We start from the raw sequence: 17,793 nt of genomic DNA, 5'->3' as shown, positions 1-17,793 counted from the left end.
TGTAACAGTCACATATTCAAGTTAACTGAGTTCTGAAACGGCCACAAGTTTCAAGCTACTTTAGGGCAGGGAGAAGTTCCAAAGCTAAAGAAACAAATAGAAAAATCTAATTTCCTCCAATTCCTAGACCACCTGTGACTTAACAGATGTAAAGACAGGCAACATACTAATGAGGAATGTATTATTTTTATGCTTACATCTGCACACATTTAATCAATAATTTAGGATGGATTCATGAGCTGCAGCTCATCATTTTGTGGATTTAGAAAGCTGTGGGATTTTTGACAGCCATTTTTCTTAATTACACAGATGTTTTACTTGAACTCTCCAAATAAATTTCTAAGGAAATGGAACATATATAAAAAATACACATGAAGTCCAATATTAGTCCAGTATTATCTCAAAAGCAAAACATCTCTCATCCACGCCTTATACCAATGGTCCACTTTAAGTAATTCATTTTTCAGAAAAATTTGTTTGATTTCATTTAGAATCAGCCTCTTCCTTTCTTCCAAAACCCTAAAATAAGAACACTACTTTGTAAAGCTACAAAGGGTTTATTTTTTTTTAAGATGTATTTATTTTACCAAAAAAAAAAAAAGATGTATTTATTTTAGAGAGAGAGAGAGACCATGGACAAGTGCGGGGGCGGGCAGGGGAGAGAGTCTTCCAAGCAGAGCCCCCGCTGAGCAGGGAGCCAATGAGGAGCTGGGCCCCACGAGGTCATGACACCTGACCCATGAGCCACCCAGACCTTCGAGATGTCCCAAGCCCCTCAGCATCCGCCTTCCAGTTATATTAACTAGGGGACACTGCATGCGATGCTCGAGGGTACAATACACCACGTTATGGGAAAAATAAATGTGGTAGCATTTGAGTTATTATTTTTGTGATCTTACTACTAAATACTGCTGTAAAAGGAAAATTAGAGTTGAAAATATGTCACTAAGAAACCTCTACGCTTACGAAACATCTTTATTTTAAACCTTAAGCCCTTAACAAACATCTCTGTCATTCCCGGTCAGTACTGAGCAGACTGGTTCGCAGCGAGCCCAACCTGCCCCTTCTCCCCATGTCCCTGCGTCAGAGGCAGGGACAGGTGGGGAAGCCACGGGCCAGCCACCCAGGGGTCCCCTGCCAAAGTGCCCTGCTACCTCAGGAGGCACAGGACTCTGCGCCCCAGAACCCACGTCCCCCCCACTCGCATCGTGCCGGCAGTTTTCTTTTTCTTTCTTTTTTCTTAAGATGTTATTTATCTATTCATCAGACAGAGAGAGAGAGAGAGAGAGGCGGAGACCCAGGCAGAGGGGGAAGCAGGGACCCTGCGGGGACCCCGACGTGGGACTGGATCCCAGGACCCTGGGGTCACACCCTGGGCCCAAGGCAGATGCTCAACCCCTGACACCCCCCCCCAACCCCCCCCACCCCCCCGTGGCCCGTTGGCATCACTTTCCTGTAAACACAGTGAGACCGTGTTGCCAGCAGAGGGCGCCCGCGCCCGCTCACCCCAAGCTGAACCTGCGAGAACTATGGTTTCCGCGTCCAGGCGGCTTCCAAACATCCCAATGAGTTCACTCACAGAAAAGCAGCTTCATGAATGTTTTCTGATGCTACGTAAACCAGACGTCATGGCAACGCAGCTGCAAAATGTACTGGAAGGAACCGTACTTCTCAAGACTCTGTAGATGAGATCCAACCCTATTTTACTTCAATGGGTTCTTAGGAGAGAGAGGTTTTTGTATTGTATACTATTGTACGTCTCTGGTATTTATAATAAACACAATTTTCTAGCTTTTCATTGCAAATTTAAAAAATCAAAGAACAAATACAATGAATGAAACGTGTGAATGACGTACTGCAGCATTCTCCCCTCCACGGGTATACCCCCTCTGAGGATGGTTATGCATACCGCAGCAGGAATTCAAGAATATATGGGAGTAACTGAGAGAGAACTGCTTTACTGTCTATTGGAAATGCCAAATGCAAGCATATGTGAGGAACAATTTTACTTTCTCAGATGCTGCTCTAGGCACGACTCCCATTTTTTTTTTTAAAAAAGCAGTAGTGGTTCCTCAATTTGCACAGAACCAAACCCCAATCTTCATGTAAGTTGGCCTCACCCTACTCTCTTCATAGCTTCCCTCCTCATCTCAAGGGGGGAAAAATCAATACCTTACAGTGTTTCTAGGGATTAAGCATGATCTGGAGAACTTATAGTAACTGTAGTTGCAAGTACGATGTCATAGGTACCTGAATTCAGACCCGAGTTTTCAGCAAAACTCTATCAGAAAGGTATTATCTATCCATAGAGATGGCGCTGGAGTTCACGGGAATTTAGCAGCCAGCTACCACGAGAGCCCAGAACGCCAACAACGGTCCAACAGCACCTTGCAGATGACTTCCTTATCAACAAACTTCAGGTTTTTAATATCATTGCTCAAATAAAGGAGAGCCCAGCTTGTCCAATACTGTCATCCTGCAGTGTTCACAGCTTTATCTAGTTGCCTACTTGACATTTCCATTCGATTCCCCACCTGGTTTCTCGAATCTAATAGAACAAAAATCTCGACACTCTCTCCCCTCACATCTCCAGCTCATGTCCCCCGACCACACTGCGACCTCATGCCTGCCCACTCCACTCATCAGCCTCAAAGTGCAGATTCATTCAAAAGACATCCAGTGGCCAAATCCATCACCACTACTTCCACAATGTGTCTTCATCCACTTCTCACCATTTCTACCCGCCACCATCTTCTGAGCTAAAGCCACCTCTCACCCTAGCCCATCACAGAAGTCTTCCAATTGCTCTTCCTGTTAGGAACATCTTCTTTGTCAATCTGCTTTTTTCCAAGGATGCAGAGCAACTTCTGAATGAACCACTCTTCAAACAGACGTCTTCCCCCTTCACTTGTAACTCTTATAACTGCACTTTGGCCCTATCGGCTATATAGTTAGTCAACCAAGTTCCATTACACAGTCACCTCAAATATTTGCTAAACCTCCTTATGGTTTGCTTTAAAACTAAATTCCAGGAAGATACACATCAAACTCCTCATGGGGTTCTCTAATAAAATTGTATTTTTCTGAGATAAACCTCTATCCGATCTTATATTTTTATCATGTAGATAAAATTAAAAATAAAGGTAAGTAAGATTTTAAGTTTAAAGTGCCATTATTTTCTGATGTCAGCTGATTTAATAAAAGCAATACCCAATTTAAAGATATTTCTCTACGGGGGCATCTGGGTGGCTTAGTTGGTTAAGCTTGATCTCATCAAGCTCAGGTCTGGAGTTTGAAATTATTTCTCCACCTCAAAAGAGTATTCCTGAACTTCTGCTTTGGGCCACAACTCAGGAACTGGTATCAGAAGAACCCTTTATCAAGAATTATAAAGTGAAACAAAATATAACAAAGCAACTGTTTTGTATTGGGCAGCAGACACAATAAGCCTGTGATATGAGAGACAAGGGAAGCACAAGGCAAGACCCCCAATGCTTCAGTCTGCGCATGGGAGCTCCTTCCCAGTGTGGTAACGGGGAAGTGAAACTCAAGAGGCCAGGGAGACAGAGATCAGAATGTGAGGCTATTGATAAGGATGGAATTCACAGTGCAGAAGAAAATAAAAAAGGGGGGCTCCAGAAGTCTATATGGGGTTTTCCTTAAGGTTGGTCGAGTATGTGCCCTGCACTTCGTCTCTACATAAACAGAGTAACACTAGGTGAGGTCTAACAGAGGGCAGCTGCTACAAGGCTTAGGGCTGGAGACACTCCCCAGGGTGTCCAGGGTATGCACACAGAGTGGTAGGGAACAGTGTTCTGACGCTGTGGAAAAGCCATGCTGAGCGCTGTGTGCCTTCAGTCAAGACTCCACGAAGGCGGGACGCCTGGGGGGCTCTGAGGTGGAGAGCCTGCCTTCCGCCCAGGGCGTGACCCCAGGTCCCAGGATCGAGTCCCATATCGGGCTCCCTGAATGGAGCCTGCTTCTCCCTCTGCCTGTGTCTCCGCCTCTCTCTCTCTCTCTCTCTCTCTCTCTCTCTGTCTCTCATGGGAAAATAAAATAAAATAAAATAAAATAAAATAAAATAAAATAAAATAAAATAAAATAAATAAAATAAAATAAAATAAAATATAAAATAAAATAAAATAAAATAAAGACTCCATGAAGGCCAGGCTTTAGGGATAAGGACCCAGCCTAAAGTAAAGAACACATCCTAAGTTAATGACAAAGTCTCCAAAGTCCCACCACCCTATCAAAGCATAAAACCAAGTGTACAAAGTAAGATCAAGAACAGCGGCTCAGTCCGTTAAGAGGCTGACTCTTGACTTAGGCTCAGGTCATCATCTCAGGGTCCGTGGGATCGAGCCCCACCCCGGGCTTGGCTCAGCATGGAGCCTGCTGTCCCTCCTGCCCCTCCTCTGCCCCTCCCCCTACTCGTGTACACACTCATGCGTGTGCGCTCTCCCTCTAAAATAAATACAATCTTAAAAAGAAGGGTAGCCAACAATAATACAGCTGCCTGCCAGAACACAGTTTGACTCCTCAGAGAAAGACAAACCTAGATATTACCTAAAATTTTCGGCATATAATAAAAAATGACTATATATGTAGAGAGATAAGAAAATATCTAGAAAACAACATAACAGTCAATAGAAACAGATTTTGAAAGACACGGATGTGGGAATTCACCTACAAGGATTTAAAACATCTTGTACAGGGATCCCTGGGTGGCGCAGCGGTTTGGCGCCTGCCTTTGGCCTAGGGCACGATCCTGGAGACCCAGGATCGAATCCCACATTGGGCTCCCGGTGCATGGAGCCTGCTTCTCCCTCTGCCTGTGTCTCTGCCTCTCTCTCTCTCTGTGTGACTATCATAAATAAATAAAAATTAAAAAAAAATCTTAAAAAAATATAAATAAATAAATAAATAAATAAATAAATAAAACATCTTGTACAAATGTGTGTAACAATTTAAAGGAAAATATGGACATCATAAATTAATAGATGGTAAATCTCAACAAATAAATGAAAAGTCTAAAAATAACAAAATTAAAATTCTAGAACAGGAAAGCATGAAGTTCAGAGTGGCTTTAAGAGCAGACTGGACAACACAAGGGAAAAAGTCGACGAAGCTGAAAACAAGTCATGAGAAATGATCAAAATTTAAAAGGAGAGAAAAAAAGATTTTAAATATTAATGGAAACTTGCTTGTGGGACAAAACTAAATGGTGTAGCACATATACAGTTGGATGCCCAAGAAAAGAGGAAGACTGAATAGATCAGAAAAAAGAACTTGAAAAATAATGCCCCCCAAATCCCTGAAATTTGGTGAAAAAACCCATCAAATTACAAAAACATAAATGATAAATACGAAGAAAACCACATATAGCCATACGATACTCAAACAGATAAAAACTAAAGATACTGAAAAAAAATCATAAAAGTAGCTAGTGAAAAAAAGACAAGCTCCACACAGGGCCTATAGAATGAAGACTGACCCATCGGAAATGACAAAACCGGAACGCAACTGAACAACCTCTTTTAAGTGTGAAAGAAAAACCCATCAACTTGCAATCCTACGGCTGGTGAAATTATCAGCCACAAATAAGGGTTAAAATAAAAACATTTTCACAAAAAACTGAGAGAATGTATTTGCAGTACATAGGAGATGCTAAAGGAACGATAGAGTGTCAGCTCTAGAGGAAGAAACAGAACACCCGGGAAACAGTAAATATGTGGGTAACTGTATTCATTTTCTAGGGCTGCTGAAGCCAATTACCTCAAATTAGTGGCTTAAAACAGCACAAATCTCTTATCTTACAGTTTTGAGGATCAGAAGTCTGACCAAGGTCTCACTGGACTAAAATTGAGGTGTCGACAGAGTTCTATTCCTTTCTGGAGGCTCTAGGAGAAAATCCACCTCCAATGTTGGAGGCTGGACCATTCTTTAGCTCACAGCCCCTTCCTGCATTTTCAAAGCCAGCAACAGCAGATTGAGTTCTTCTTGAATTGAATCATTCTCCCCCCTCTTCTGTCCCTTTTTCTACTTTTTAAGAACCCATGTGATGACTTTGAGCCCACGTGGGTAATGCAGGAGAATCTTTCTGGCAGAAAGTCAACTGGTTAACATTCTTAATTCCACCTGCGACCCTATTACCCCTTTGCCATCTAACATAAAATATTACAAGTCTTGGAGATATCTTAATATGGACATATCTAGGGGACACTTTCTGTCTACTACATTAACTAGAACTTTTTTTGGAGTCTTTTAAAAAAACTTACTGTTTAAACAAAGATAATATTGTAACATGGGGCTACTAACATGCAAAAATAAGATATGTGACAATAGCACAAAGGACAAAGGGGATAAATGGAGCTACATTTTTCCAAGATTTCTAAGTTTTACATAAAATATTATGGCATTAATCCTAAACATGCTATGATAAATTAAGGAATCATACTGTAAGCCACTGAGAAACCAATAAAGAAAAAAATAAAAAGTATAGGGAAGATGTTAATTAAAAGTAAAGTGGAGTACCAAAAAATATTCAATTAACACAAAATATAATAGGAAAGGAGGAACAAACCAACAAAAAACAGATTCAATAAACAGGAAAAAGAGCAAGATGGTACACTTCAACCCCCAACTGCAACTACAAATATACTAACATTGATTTTAAAAGATAGAGATGGCCAGACCAGATTAAAAAAAATTCTAACTATACTACAAGAGATCAGGAGATTGATTCTAAATAGAAAGATGTACTGCAGCTAAAAATGAAAGTATTGAGAGGATATAACACACAAACAGCGAGCATGGAAAAGACGTAAAGGCTCTACACGTACGCATCAGAGTTTGGGCGTGTGTGTGTGCCTGTACCAGACACAGAGAAAGGAGTAGTACCAGCATAAAGAAGACACTTCATAATGATAAAAGGGTCAATTCATCGGGAAGACAAAGGGAAAAAAAAAGCAAATATATAGGTACCTAATACCAGAGCTTCAAAATAACTTGAAGCAAAAACTGACAGAGCTAAAGCATAAAACAGACAAATCCATAAACCTTACTGGACATTTTAACATCCCTCTCTCAATGACTGAAGAGTAAACTAAGAAATCAGAAAGGACGCAGACCACCTGAACATCACTATCAGGTGACTGGATCCACTCGACATTTATAGACGGCATCCAGTGCCTGAGAATACTCATTCTTTTCAAGCCCACCACATCATTTATCATGAAAGATCATACACTAGGTCATAAAATGAGTCTCAAAATTCAAAGGACTAAAATCTTACAGATTACTTTTTTATCACAATGGAATTAAATTACAAATCAGCAATACTCATGAGATATCTAGAAAATCTAGTATTTGAAAATTAATCCATACACTACTAAAAAAAAAAGTTTAAGGTCAAAGAAATCACAAGACATTAAAAATAATCTGAACTACATGATAATGAAAACATTTATCAAAATGTGAGATAATTAAAACTATAAATAGGCTTAGGGGAAATCTGAAACTTCATACTTATATTTAAAAAGGATAAAGGTTTAAAATCAGTGTCACCTTAAGAACATGAAAAAAGAACAAATAAAAGAGAATTAATAGAAGGAAGTAATAAAGACTGGAAATCAATGAAATGGACAACAAATAAAATCAGCAAACCCAAGATTAGTTCTCTGAAAACGTAGATTAAGGGGAAAATTAAGAGAAAACACAAATTATTCACATCAGGAATAAAAGAGGTGATATTACAACAGATGTTAAAAAGATACTAAAGAATTACTGTGAACTAATTTTTGCTAAAGATTTGACAACTTAGATAAAATGAACAAATTCTTGAACCTATACATAACAAGTAAAAATCTGGATAGCTCAATCAATCAGTATCTGTTCAAGAAACAGATTGTAATTGGAAACTTTCCATAAAGAAAATTCCAGGCAGAGATGGTTTCACTGGTGAATTATATCAAATACTTAAAGAAGGAATAATGCTAAGTTTTTACATTAAGTCTTTCAGAAAGTGGAGAAAAAGGGAACACTTCCCAAATTATCTTAAATGATCAGTAAAAGCCAGTTACCAAAAACCCAACAAAGATAATACAAGAAAATTACAGACCAATATTTCTTAACAAAATAATATCAAATAGCATCCAGCAATCTAGGGAAGGGCTAATACATCAGGACTCTGAGGGCTTATCTCAGGAACCCATGATGTATCCTTCAGAACTGAATCACTGCAATTCTCACTAACAGAATAAAGAAGGAAAACCACATACAGTCATTTCCGATGCAGAAAAAGCTTGTAACAAAATTCAAAACTCATTCATGATAAAAACTCTTACACTAGAAATAGAATGGATCTTCCCCAGTGTTACATACAGCTAGCATCGTACCGAATGTGACAGTAAATGTTTTCCCCTAAGAAAGAGAACAAGCGACGGAGGTCTTTGTTCTTACCCCTTGTGTTCAACACCATAATTCAACACTGAACTGGAAGATCTAGCCAGTGCATTAGAGGAAAAAATATAAATAAGAAAAAAGGAGATTAGAAATAGTGGAGAGTGGTCTCTGGTCACAAACAACAGGATTGTAAGTGTGAAAAATCCTAAGAAAAAAATTTAAAAAGCTTCCGGAGATATGAAATCAATTTTACAAGATTGCAGGGTAGCAAGATACAATAGTAACATAAAAAATAATCTGTGTTTCCATCGACTAACCAACAATTGGAAAATAACATTTTTAAAGTACAGTTCAGTGCTATTAAAAATATTAAGGGACGCCTGGGTGGCCCAGCGGTTGAGCATCTGCCTTAGGCCCAGGGTGTGACCCCGGGATCCTGGGACCGAGTCCCACATCAGGCTTCTTGCATGGAGCCTGCTTCTTCCTCTGCCTGTGTCTCTGCCTCTCTCTGTGTCTCTCATGAATAAATAAGTAAAATCTTTAAACAAATATATTAAGCAGTTAGGATTAAATGTAATAAAACAAATGCAGTAACTCTGTACTGAAATCCAAGGAACATTGCTGAAAGATGTTAAGAGGCTTAAATAAATGGTTAAGGATTTTCTCCAAACTGAGCTATAGATTCAACATATGCCTAAAGTCTTTTTTTTGGGGGGGGGGGCGGGGATAAAATCTTTTATTTAAATTCGATTGGCAAACATATAGTCCGTCGCTAGTTTTAGGTGTAGAGTTCAATTATTTTTTTTGGTAAAATACAACAAGCTGATTCAAAAATTCCCATAGAACTGCAGAAGACCTAAAATAGCCAAAGTAATCTTAAAAATAAAAAAAAATAAAAAAAGAAACAACACTGGAGCATTTACACTGCCTGATTCAAGTCCTACTATAAAGCTCCAGTAACCAAGACAACATGGTAGCTTAGGAATAGACAAATAGATCAATGAAATAAAACCGGCCCACATCTAAGCAGTCAATTGATTTTTAACAGAGGCCCAAAGGCATTTCAATGAAGATAGTCTTTTAAACAAACGGACCTGGAATACTGCACAAGCTACCTGGAAAACACTTCTCAATATCTACCTCTCGCTCATACCTACTGAACAATGAACTCTAGAGGGATGGCAGACATAAATAAAAAGCAAAATCTATAAACCTGCTAAAAAAGGGTAAGGGAACATCTTTGTGACCTTGGGGTAGGCAAATATTCCTTAAGATGTAAAAAAAGCCCTAAGTATAAATGAAAACAAAGCGATATCCTGGTCTTCACCAAAATTTAAAATGTCTGCTTATCAAAAAACAATATTAAATGCGTGAAAAGGAAAAACAACACTTAGAAATACACAGTATACACATCTCTGAAAAAGAACTTCTATCCAGACTACATAAAGAACTCTACAAATAAATAATAATTTAAAAAAAAACACAATTCAAGTACAATGGTCAAAAACTAAACACTTTAAAAAGGAAGATACGTGAATAACCAAAAAGCACTGGTTAACATCATTAGTCATCAGGGAAATGCTCACTGAAACCAAAACAGGATAGCACTTCAAGCCAAGTAGACTAACTTGGGACAAATTAAATAACATAGAACTAAGTATTTGCAAGAATGGGGCAGAATGAGAACTCGCGTCCATCGCCAGTGGGCGTGTAAAATGATACAGCCTCCTTGGAAAGCATTTTGGTAGTTCATTATTACACTTAGTGTGGTAGAAATACCTCTAACCCAGCAGTTCCACTCAGGTATTATCCCAGGGCACAAGAGTGCATACGTGGCAGATATACTTGGACAGAACATTGTAGAAACTTCTAACACAACAGCAAAGAGTGGAAACCATCCATATGTCCACCAAGAGGAGAACGGGTACAGAAATAGTGGTATCATCATATCAAATTTTGCATATTGCCGCCAGGAATTTTTTTTTTTACTTCTTCAACATTTATATATAAAACTTTTTCCTCAATTTTATTTTCCCTTTCTAATAAATGAAATTTATTACTGGTATTTAATGGAGTTTAGAATGCTTTAGGAATTATTAGAAGAACTAAATGCTGTTTTTAAGATTTAATGTCAGGTCACCGAGCCTCACGAATCACAAGTCCCTCGTAGAAGAAGATCCCGTGATGGAAAAGTCAAAGTGCAAGATTCACCCATGGGTGTACTACGTCCTAATCCTGGGATTCTGTGCCTTTTGGTCAAACTGTCAACCCTGAGGTCTTGATCCTCCCAGCCCTAAACCTCTCAAAGTGCGGTATTCAAGACAAAGGGAAATGTATCCACTTCTGCTTGAAATTGTAGGTTCTCATCAGGCTCCAGAACAAAGACTTCATGAAGCAACAGATACATCTCTAAGGGTGTGGTACGCCGCGACACTGTTAGAAAGGAAACAGACATCACAGCTCCCGAGGACCTGCTACCGATAAAGGCAGAAACATACACTAGGATAACTTCAACTAAAAAAGTGGACGTCTAAGACTGAGAAGCCTCCCTTAGAGCCACACCAGGCTCTGGGACATGTCCTCTAGCCCTCTCCTGGCCTCCTGACCTCAACTGACACCCTGTTGCCTGGCTCCCCGGGGCCCCATCCCCTACCCCTGCCTACCTACAATTTGTCTCTGCATCCACCCCTTGGCATCCTCCCACCACCCTGTCGAACACCCTGAGCCACATCAGACCTCTAACCACCTAGGGTCACAACGCTATGGGTAGTTAGTCCCATCTCAGACATAAAAGGTAAGCTCTGGGAAGGGGCGTGGGGACGGGGGTGTCTAAATCTGGATGATGCACACATTAAAAAAAAAACCTAGAAATTTTATCAGCTCAAAAGAAAATTAATTGGGGGGACTGGCAATCTCATCACGATGGGGTAATTGTGCTCAACATGGCATTGCCTAGCAACAGAAGGTGCAGGCGAATCCCAACACCGGGGTGTAATGAATCACTCGCTGCCTACTGCTCACAAATGGCAATTTAATAGGAAGATACTCACATCTGGTTCAATCTCCAACAAGACTTCAGAGAATTCTACAGACTCATATTGAGAGAAGCATCAGGTATTTTTTGCCAACAGCCAGGCTCCAGAACAAAGACCGTTCCTACTTACTTGGCTGAATGTACGCTTTGTTTGAAAACAAAACCCAACCTGGTCTTGACAGCCTTGCTCCTGACATTTTGTTTTGGCCACGCTCCAATGTCTACGGCTTCAGGTGCGGTTAATGAACGTCACAAACATGGGATGGTAAATATGACTGACGATGGGATAATCACGGTGGAATGAAAACCACTTTGGGAGACCTCCAAGAGACAGCCCAGTCTGCCCTAGGATCTGCATGCTGCTTCCAGCAAGTGTTGTTTTGAAATAAAAGTATAAAAAGAGTCCACCTACGAGCGAGATCTGTGTCTGGATCGTCTGTTGTTGGGGTCTGCCTGAGTTTTTTCCTTTTGTCTCCTTAATACAGCTTCCCACTGAGGCGCTGAATCAACCATATCGTTCTCCTGCCGAATTCTGAAAGACAAGACCGTTCATCTCAAGTTAACATTCGCACATGCAGTGCTCTATTTTTCAGCTCATCCTAAACTTGCTTTTAAAAGTTAATAAGTCATCAAAAAAAATACATGAATAAAAAATTTAAAAAGTTAAGAAATTATTAAATAAGTTATTGAAAAGCGATTAAGAAACAAAATTATTTAAGAAGCGATTTTATTAAAATCACTTAAAGCTAGAATGTATTAACTGTATTAATATATCCCTAGCAGGTATACACACGCATACATATGTGTGCTAGAATATTAACACAAAAACACAAAAGTAGATACTAGTTTCAGGCTTTTATCTTTGGCTTACAATTTTCTAAGAATAGGCATGTCCAACAATAAACTCATTTAAAACATAGTTAAGTCTGCTACAGGGTTGATCTTAAATCATGAAACTAAGTCTTTTAAAACATACTGATCAAAAAATAAACATACTGATCAAAGTAACAGTAAGTAATCTTACTTGAAATGTTCTTAAGAATTCACAATAATTGTCAGAGTTTTCGTGGACAACAGGTGCCATATATAATCCCCCCCCCTTTTTTTGAGAAGGGGGTGGGGAGAAGGAGCAGGGGGGCGAGAGAGAATTCTGCACAGGCTCTGTGCCCGGTGTCACCACCCTGAGGTCATGACGTGAGCGGAACTCAACAGTCCAATGCTGAACTGACTGATCCCTCCCATAATTCCCATTTTTAAAAAATATTTTATTTATTTATTCATGAGAGACACAGAAAGAGGCAGAGACCCAGGCAGAGGGAGAAGCAGGCTCCCTGGGGGGAGCCCGATGCGGGGACTCAATCCTGGAACCCTGGGGTCACACCCTGAGCCCAAGATAGGCGCTCAACCGCTGAGCCGCCCGGGCGCCCCTTTAATTCCCATATTTAAGAAGGAAAAGCAGAAGTAAGGAAGCCAACGGTGGTGCACACTGCCAGGCCCACTGGGCGCTCAGGGCACTCGGGGGTGTAGGGATGGAAGTCAGGGACTGCTGTGTGACCTCACAGGACAGTGTTTCCAGAGCCGCTCATTTCTACAGGTAACCTACAGATTTGGGCTTTTAAAGTGACCTCTTCCAGTTCTTGGGTACCGACGCCCCAGTCTGAGTGTCACGGTGACGTCGGGGCCCAGTGCTGGGGTCCCTGGAGCACGCGACAGTGGCTCCCACCGTGAGCAGTGGGGCCAGGTGTTCCAGAGGACCAGGGAAGGCGCCCGCTGGAGGCCCGACGGAAGGGGACACACCAGGCGGCTGTGAGCCAGGAGCATCGCTTGTGGAAACCAAACACCTGCTGCTTGAACATTTAACCTCGGACCCACGCGAGCCCCTCAGGGGGCCACCCTCCGGGGTGAGCAAGCAGCGTGGAGCCACGAGGGCATCGGCACCAAACCGACGACGGGAGCACGACCGCTTCGCAAAGGGCAGACAAGGTTGCAGACACCTGTGCTCGGAACAGGTGCGCCTGGAGTGGCCGTGGCTCTGGGTGGGCTGCAGATGCCCCTCCACGTGTAACCTGAACACAACGCAACGCGCATCCTAGTAAAAGGAACAGCAGCTGCTGGGTGAACCTCTCTGTAACACCATCCGAGCCCTTCGAGCTGTTTCCTCACTGAAGCTTTCATTTTCCAGAGGCTGTGGCGCGAACACCTGGACCCACGGCCCAGCGCCTCATGGAGTCAGCCTGCAGCCCGCGGCATGCATGGAGGGCCGGGAAGGCAAGTCCACGCCATGGGCTGGGGCACCGGGAGCAGGTGTGGTGCCAGGACACGGACGCCGTGAGGTCCCAGTGACTCGTCCTTCCCCCAAACAAGCAGTTGCACTGGAAGCTGCCCCATGTGCACGCGCGTGTTTCTGCAGCCAGAACCGCAGGTTAGGGCCCTGGGACCCCGCCGGTCACTCCACATGGGCTAGGGCCCTGGGACCCTGTCGGTCACTCTTCCTGGGTTTAGGGCCCTGGGACCCTGTTGGTCACTCCCCCCGGGTTTAGGGCCCTGGGACCCTGTCGGTCACTCCCCGTGGATTAGGGCCCTGGGACCCCTCCGGTCACTCCCCCCGGGTTTAGGGCCCTGGGACCCTGTCAGTCACTCCCCGCGGGTTTAGGGGCCTGGAACCCCATCTGTCACTCTTGGTGGGTTAGGGCCCTGGGGCCCCTTCGGTCGCTCCCTACAGGTTAGGGCCCTGGGACCCCATCAGTCACTCCCCACGGATTAGGGCCCTGGGATTCCATCAGTCACTCCCCGAAGAAGACACAGGTACTGGGTGCAGAAGGGACAAATGAACACGACCGTGCTCAAGCCTCAGGAAGCAGTAGTGACTATCCTATGCTGAGAGAAACACGGACCGTTAAGCACAGGGTGCCCCCATACCAGCTCTGCTGCGTGTCCCTATCCCCAGGGTGGGAGAGCCAGAGCTGCTTTTTCGCGCCTCTCCTGCTGCACTTTGATTATGACGTAGGGACTGACATTCTGAAGGATGAAAACACCAACATTAACCCCTTCTAAAAAGTCAAAATGTCATAGGACAGGTAAGCATGAGAATGTCAAGGGGGAAAAAGGAGTCCGCTGCCGGTTACAGCAGGGATGTGCTCATTTCCAAATGTTGCATTTAAAGTGAACCTCAAGGGCCGCCTGGGCAGCTCAGGGGTTGAACGTCTGCCTTCAGCCCAGGGTTGACCCCGGGATCCTGGGATCGAGTCCTGCATTGGGCTCCTGCATGGAGCCTGCTTGCTTCTCCCTCTGCCTGGGTCTCTGCCTCTCTCCCTGTGACTCTCATGAATAAATAAATGAAATCTAAAACCAAAAACCAACAACCTATGTTTTCTCTTAAGGAGGACACGTGACATGATGAGCACTGCGTGTTATATAACCGCTGAATCACTGAGTCATCTGAAATGAATGATGTACTGCATGTTGGTTGACTGAATTTAAATAATAAAGCAAACACCTCTATGTTTTCTCTATTTATATTTTACCTCCAAGCCAGTGTGACACACTGAAAACCACCTCTCCCGTTCAGCTCCAGCACAACGGTGCATACGACTGCTTCATCGGCCACTCCACCGCTCAGAGTAAGCCGGCGGGTCCCAAGTGACTGTGGACCTGTGTTTCTCATCTACTCGTTCATTCCTGGATTGCCTGCTATAAACCAATTTTCATCTATTTTTTCAGTAATTTTTCTTCCCTGGGGAAATTTACGTTGGTTCCAGGCATCTGTCGACCTCCTCCCTGAAGACCAGCAAGCAAGAAATTCATTTGCTTTTCCCAACCTACCCACACTGTCGATAAATTATTCTCATTTGCCCTTAAAAGTGTTTCTGTCTCTTCCACTTATTCCTTACGCTCTCCCTACAAAGATATGCTACCTCTGGTGCAAATTCCCTTCAAAGTCTATTTTCTTGATTTTGTGGCCTGCGATGCTCTCGCTCAGTAATCAGACAGCACTGCTCAGTGGCTGCAGCTCTGTACTCCTAGCGTCATCTCTGTCAACTCTGGTTATGCCCTGCAAGCCCTCAATCATCCGCATTCAATACCTAATTCTTGATCGGACTTATTCAAGTGGAAATCAGGAGCCCTTGCAATCTGTACTACGGTGAACACTGCGGCTTTGCAGCAACTGCCCTCTGCAGACCCACAGGTTTCACCTCGTTCGCAGCCCCCACTCAAATCAGGGACGGGGCAAGGAATGCTCACAAGGAAACCTAACGGCTCTTATATATTTTTTTTTGATAAATTTATTTTTTTGCCAACATATAAAATAACACCCAGTGATCATCCCGCCAAGTGCCCCCATCAGTGCCCGTCACCCAGTCACCCCCACCCCCTGCCCACCTCCCCTTCCACGATCCCTTATTCGTTTCCCAGAGTTAGGAGTCTCTCATGTTCTGTCTCCCTTTCTGATATTTCCCACTCTTAAAAAAAAAAAAATGAGAGACTGTGGGATGTATTTCATATTTAAAATCCTCTTACCCCAATATTCAGATGTACATTCTAAAGACATCTAAGAGGCAGGAAGAAACGCTACCAACACTTGAGGGACAACGGATTCGTCAGGAACGCTGAGTTTTTGTGGAAGGAGGCGGGCCCACTCACAGATGTATGGGGGCTCCGGGTACACGGAGCAGGCTGGGGGCTCACTGAGCTGATAGCATCACTCACGCGGGCACGGTCTGCCTCCGGGGCCCTCCCGGCCTCACCAGGTTGCAGGGTGCACACCGTCCCCTGTGCGGCCCGGAAATGAAGACTCGGCCAGGGGACCAACCAGCCACACCGCTCTTCCCTGAAGGTCACGGTCACATCGCCGGCTCCCTCCTCCTGTGCTCTGTTCTATTGTGTGCACACGCATGCGTGCACACGCACGCACAGAACCCCACACACGTAACTCACGTGTTGGGCCGCACGTGCCCCAGGATGAACGCAGGGAGAGGCCCAAGTGGTCCTGCTGCCAACTGCTTTCTGCCGGCTCCCGGCTCCCACCTGAAGCCTCCCATTTCTCTTGCTGCTGTAACCGTCCCCCGGCTGCAGCGCAGCTTCCAAGTACGGGGCAACTTCCCCCTCCCCGCCCAGATCTCCGCACCTCAAAGCCCCACAAGCCTAGCAACCCATGGAAGCTGACGACCTAGCAGTCCACTGGCCCTCGCCAGCGAGCACTCATGGCCCAACTGCCTGTTTTCATCAATAGCACAAAGGATATTTTGCAGCCTCATTTCTTTGAATGTAAAGGGTATTTTATTAAGCCCAAGGCATTTTAAGGGGAATCTTGGCTTGTGAAAGGTTTCACTCAGATCTGACTCCTCCCTTGGTTCTCTGTGAACGTAGACCCTGGACGCGTCCAGAGCCAGGCCCACAGGCTCAGACCCAGGGACATGGGCTGGCCTTCTGACCAAAATTCTCACTGGTGAAAATGGACATAATCGCATATTCACACAGCCCATTAGCTCCATACTGCCTTGTATTTGGGAGGTTCCCAAGTTGATGAACTTAGTAGGACCGACTGCTTCACAAATCAGCAGAGCAACGTAAATCATCTCCAAAGAAAACCGAAGCATTTTACTGGTTAATCCTACCAGTGACCTGGATGCTCAACTTCATCTCCCAGAATCCATCCATCCTTCACTCTTTCGATCGTAACGACCACCATATAAATGTTTGGGGCCACAGACCCTGTTACCAGAAAGTCCTATACTTGGAAACAGAGAAGTTTACCTACAATTTCCTGAACCCTCTAAGAGAACCTGCTGACGAATCAGAGAATAAGGAGGCCTGGTCGAAAAACCAAGTCTGTAAAGGCAGGGAGGTGGGAGCAAGGAAGAGGAGACGACAGGAAAGTGAAGGAGCTGGCAAGGGTGGAGGCAAGGGGGGAAAGGCCCAGAAGAGGCCCGACTTCAAGGCCAAGTGTCAGACCACGTGGTTCCATTGTCAAGTGCTCTCACTTTCTAGGTTTCAAGTGAGCTTTACCATGACCCCCCAGACAACAGAGGTCAGCGTACACCCCACCTTAAGGATGAGCACGCTCAGGACTAAAGCAGTTTCAAGGGGCACCCGGGTGGCTCTGCGGTTGAGCATCTGCCTTTGGTTTATAGCATGACCCCAGGGTCCTGGGATCAAGTCCCACGTCGGGCTCCCTCGTGGAGCCTGCTTCTCTCTCTGCCTGTGTCTCTGCCTCTCTCTCAGTCTCTCATGAATAAATAAACAAAATGTTAAAAATAAATAGAGCAGTTTCAAGAGTTGCCCAAGGTCAAATACCAGGACACAACAGAACGGAGGCCCTGACCCACATCCTTGGGAGTTTTTTCTGATGTTTCTCT

The 17,793-nt window shown here is 43.8% G+C and overlaps 1 protein-coding gene across 1 annotated transcript in view; it reads right to left on the bottom strand.

The window, feature by feature from the left end:
- Window positions 1–17,793, bottom strand: part of EPB41L4A (erythrocyte membrane protein band 4.1 like 4A) — a 180,716-nt gene that overhangs the window by 8,897 nt on the left and 154,026 nt on the right. Inside the window, exon 18 of the mRNA XM_025438026.3 lies at window positions 11,850–11,969. Coding sequence (XP_025293811.1) covers window positions 11,850–11,969 — 120 coding nt within the window. The remainder of the gene's footprint in view (window positions 1–11,849; window positions 11,970–17,793) is intronic.

This window comes from Canis lupus, chromosome 3 (assembly GCF_003254725.2).
Source record: "Canis lupus dingo isolate Sandy chromosome 3, ASM325472v2, whole genome shotgun sequence".
In the NCBI taxonomy this organism is placed as follows: Eukaryota; Metazoa; Chordata; class Mammalia; order Carnivora; family Canidae; genus Canis; species Canis lupus.
Note: the sequence above shows the minus strand (reverse complement) of the source record. Positions and strands in the feature narration are given on the sequence as shown.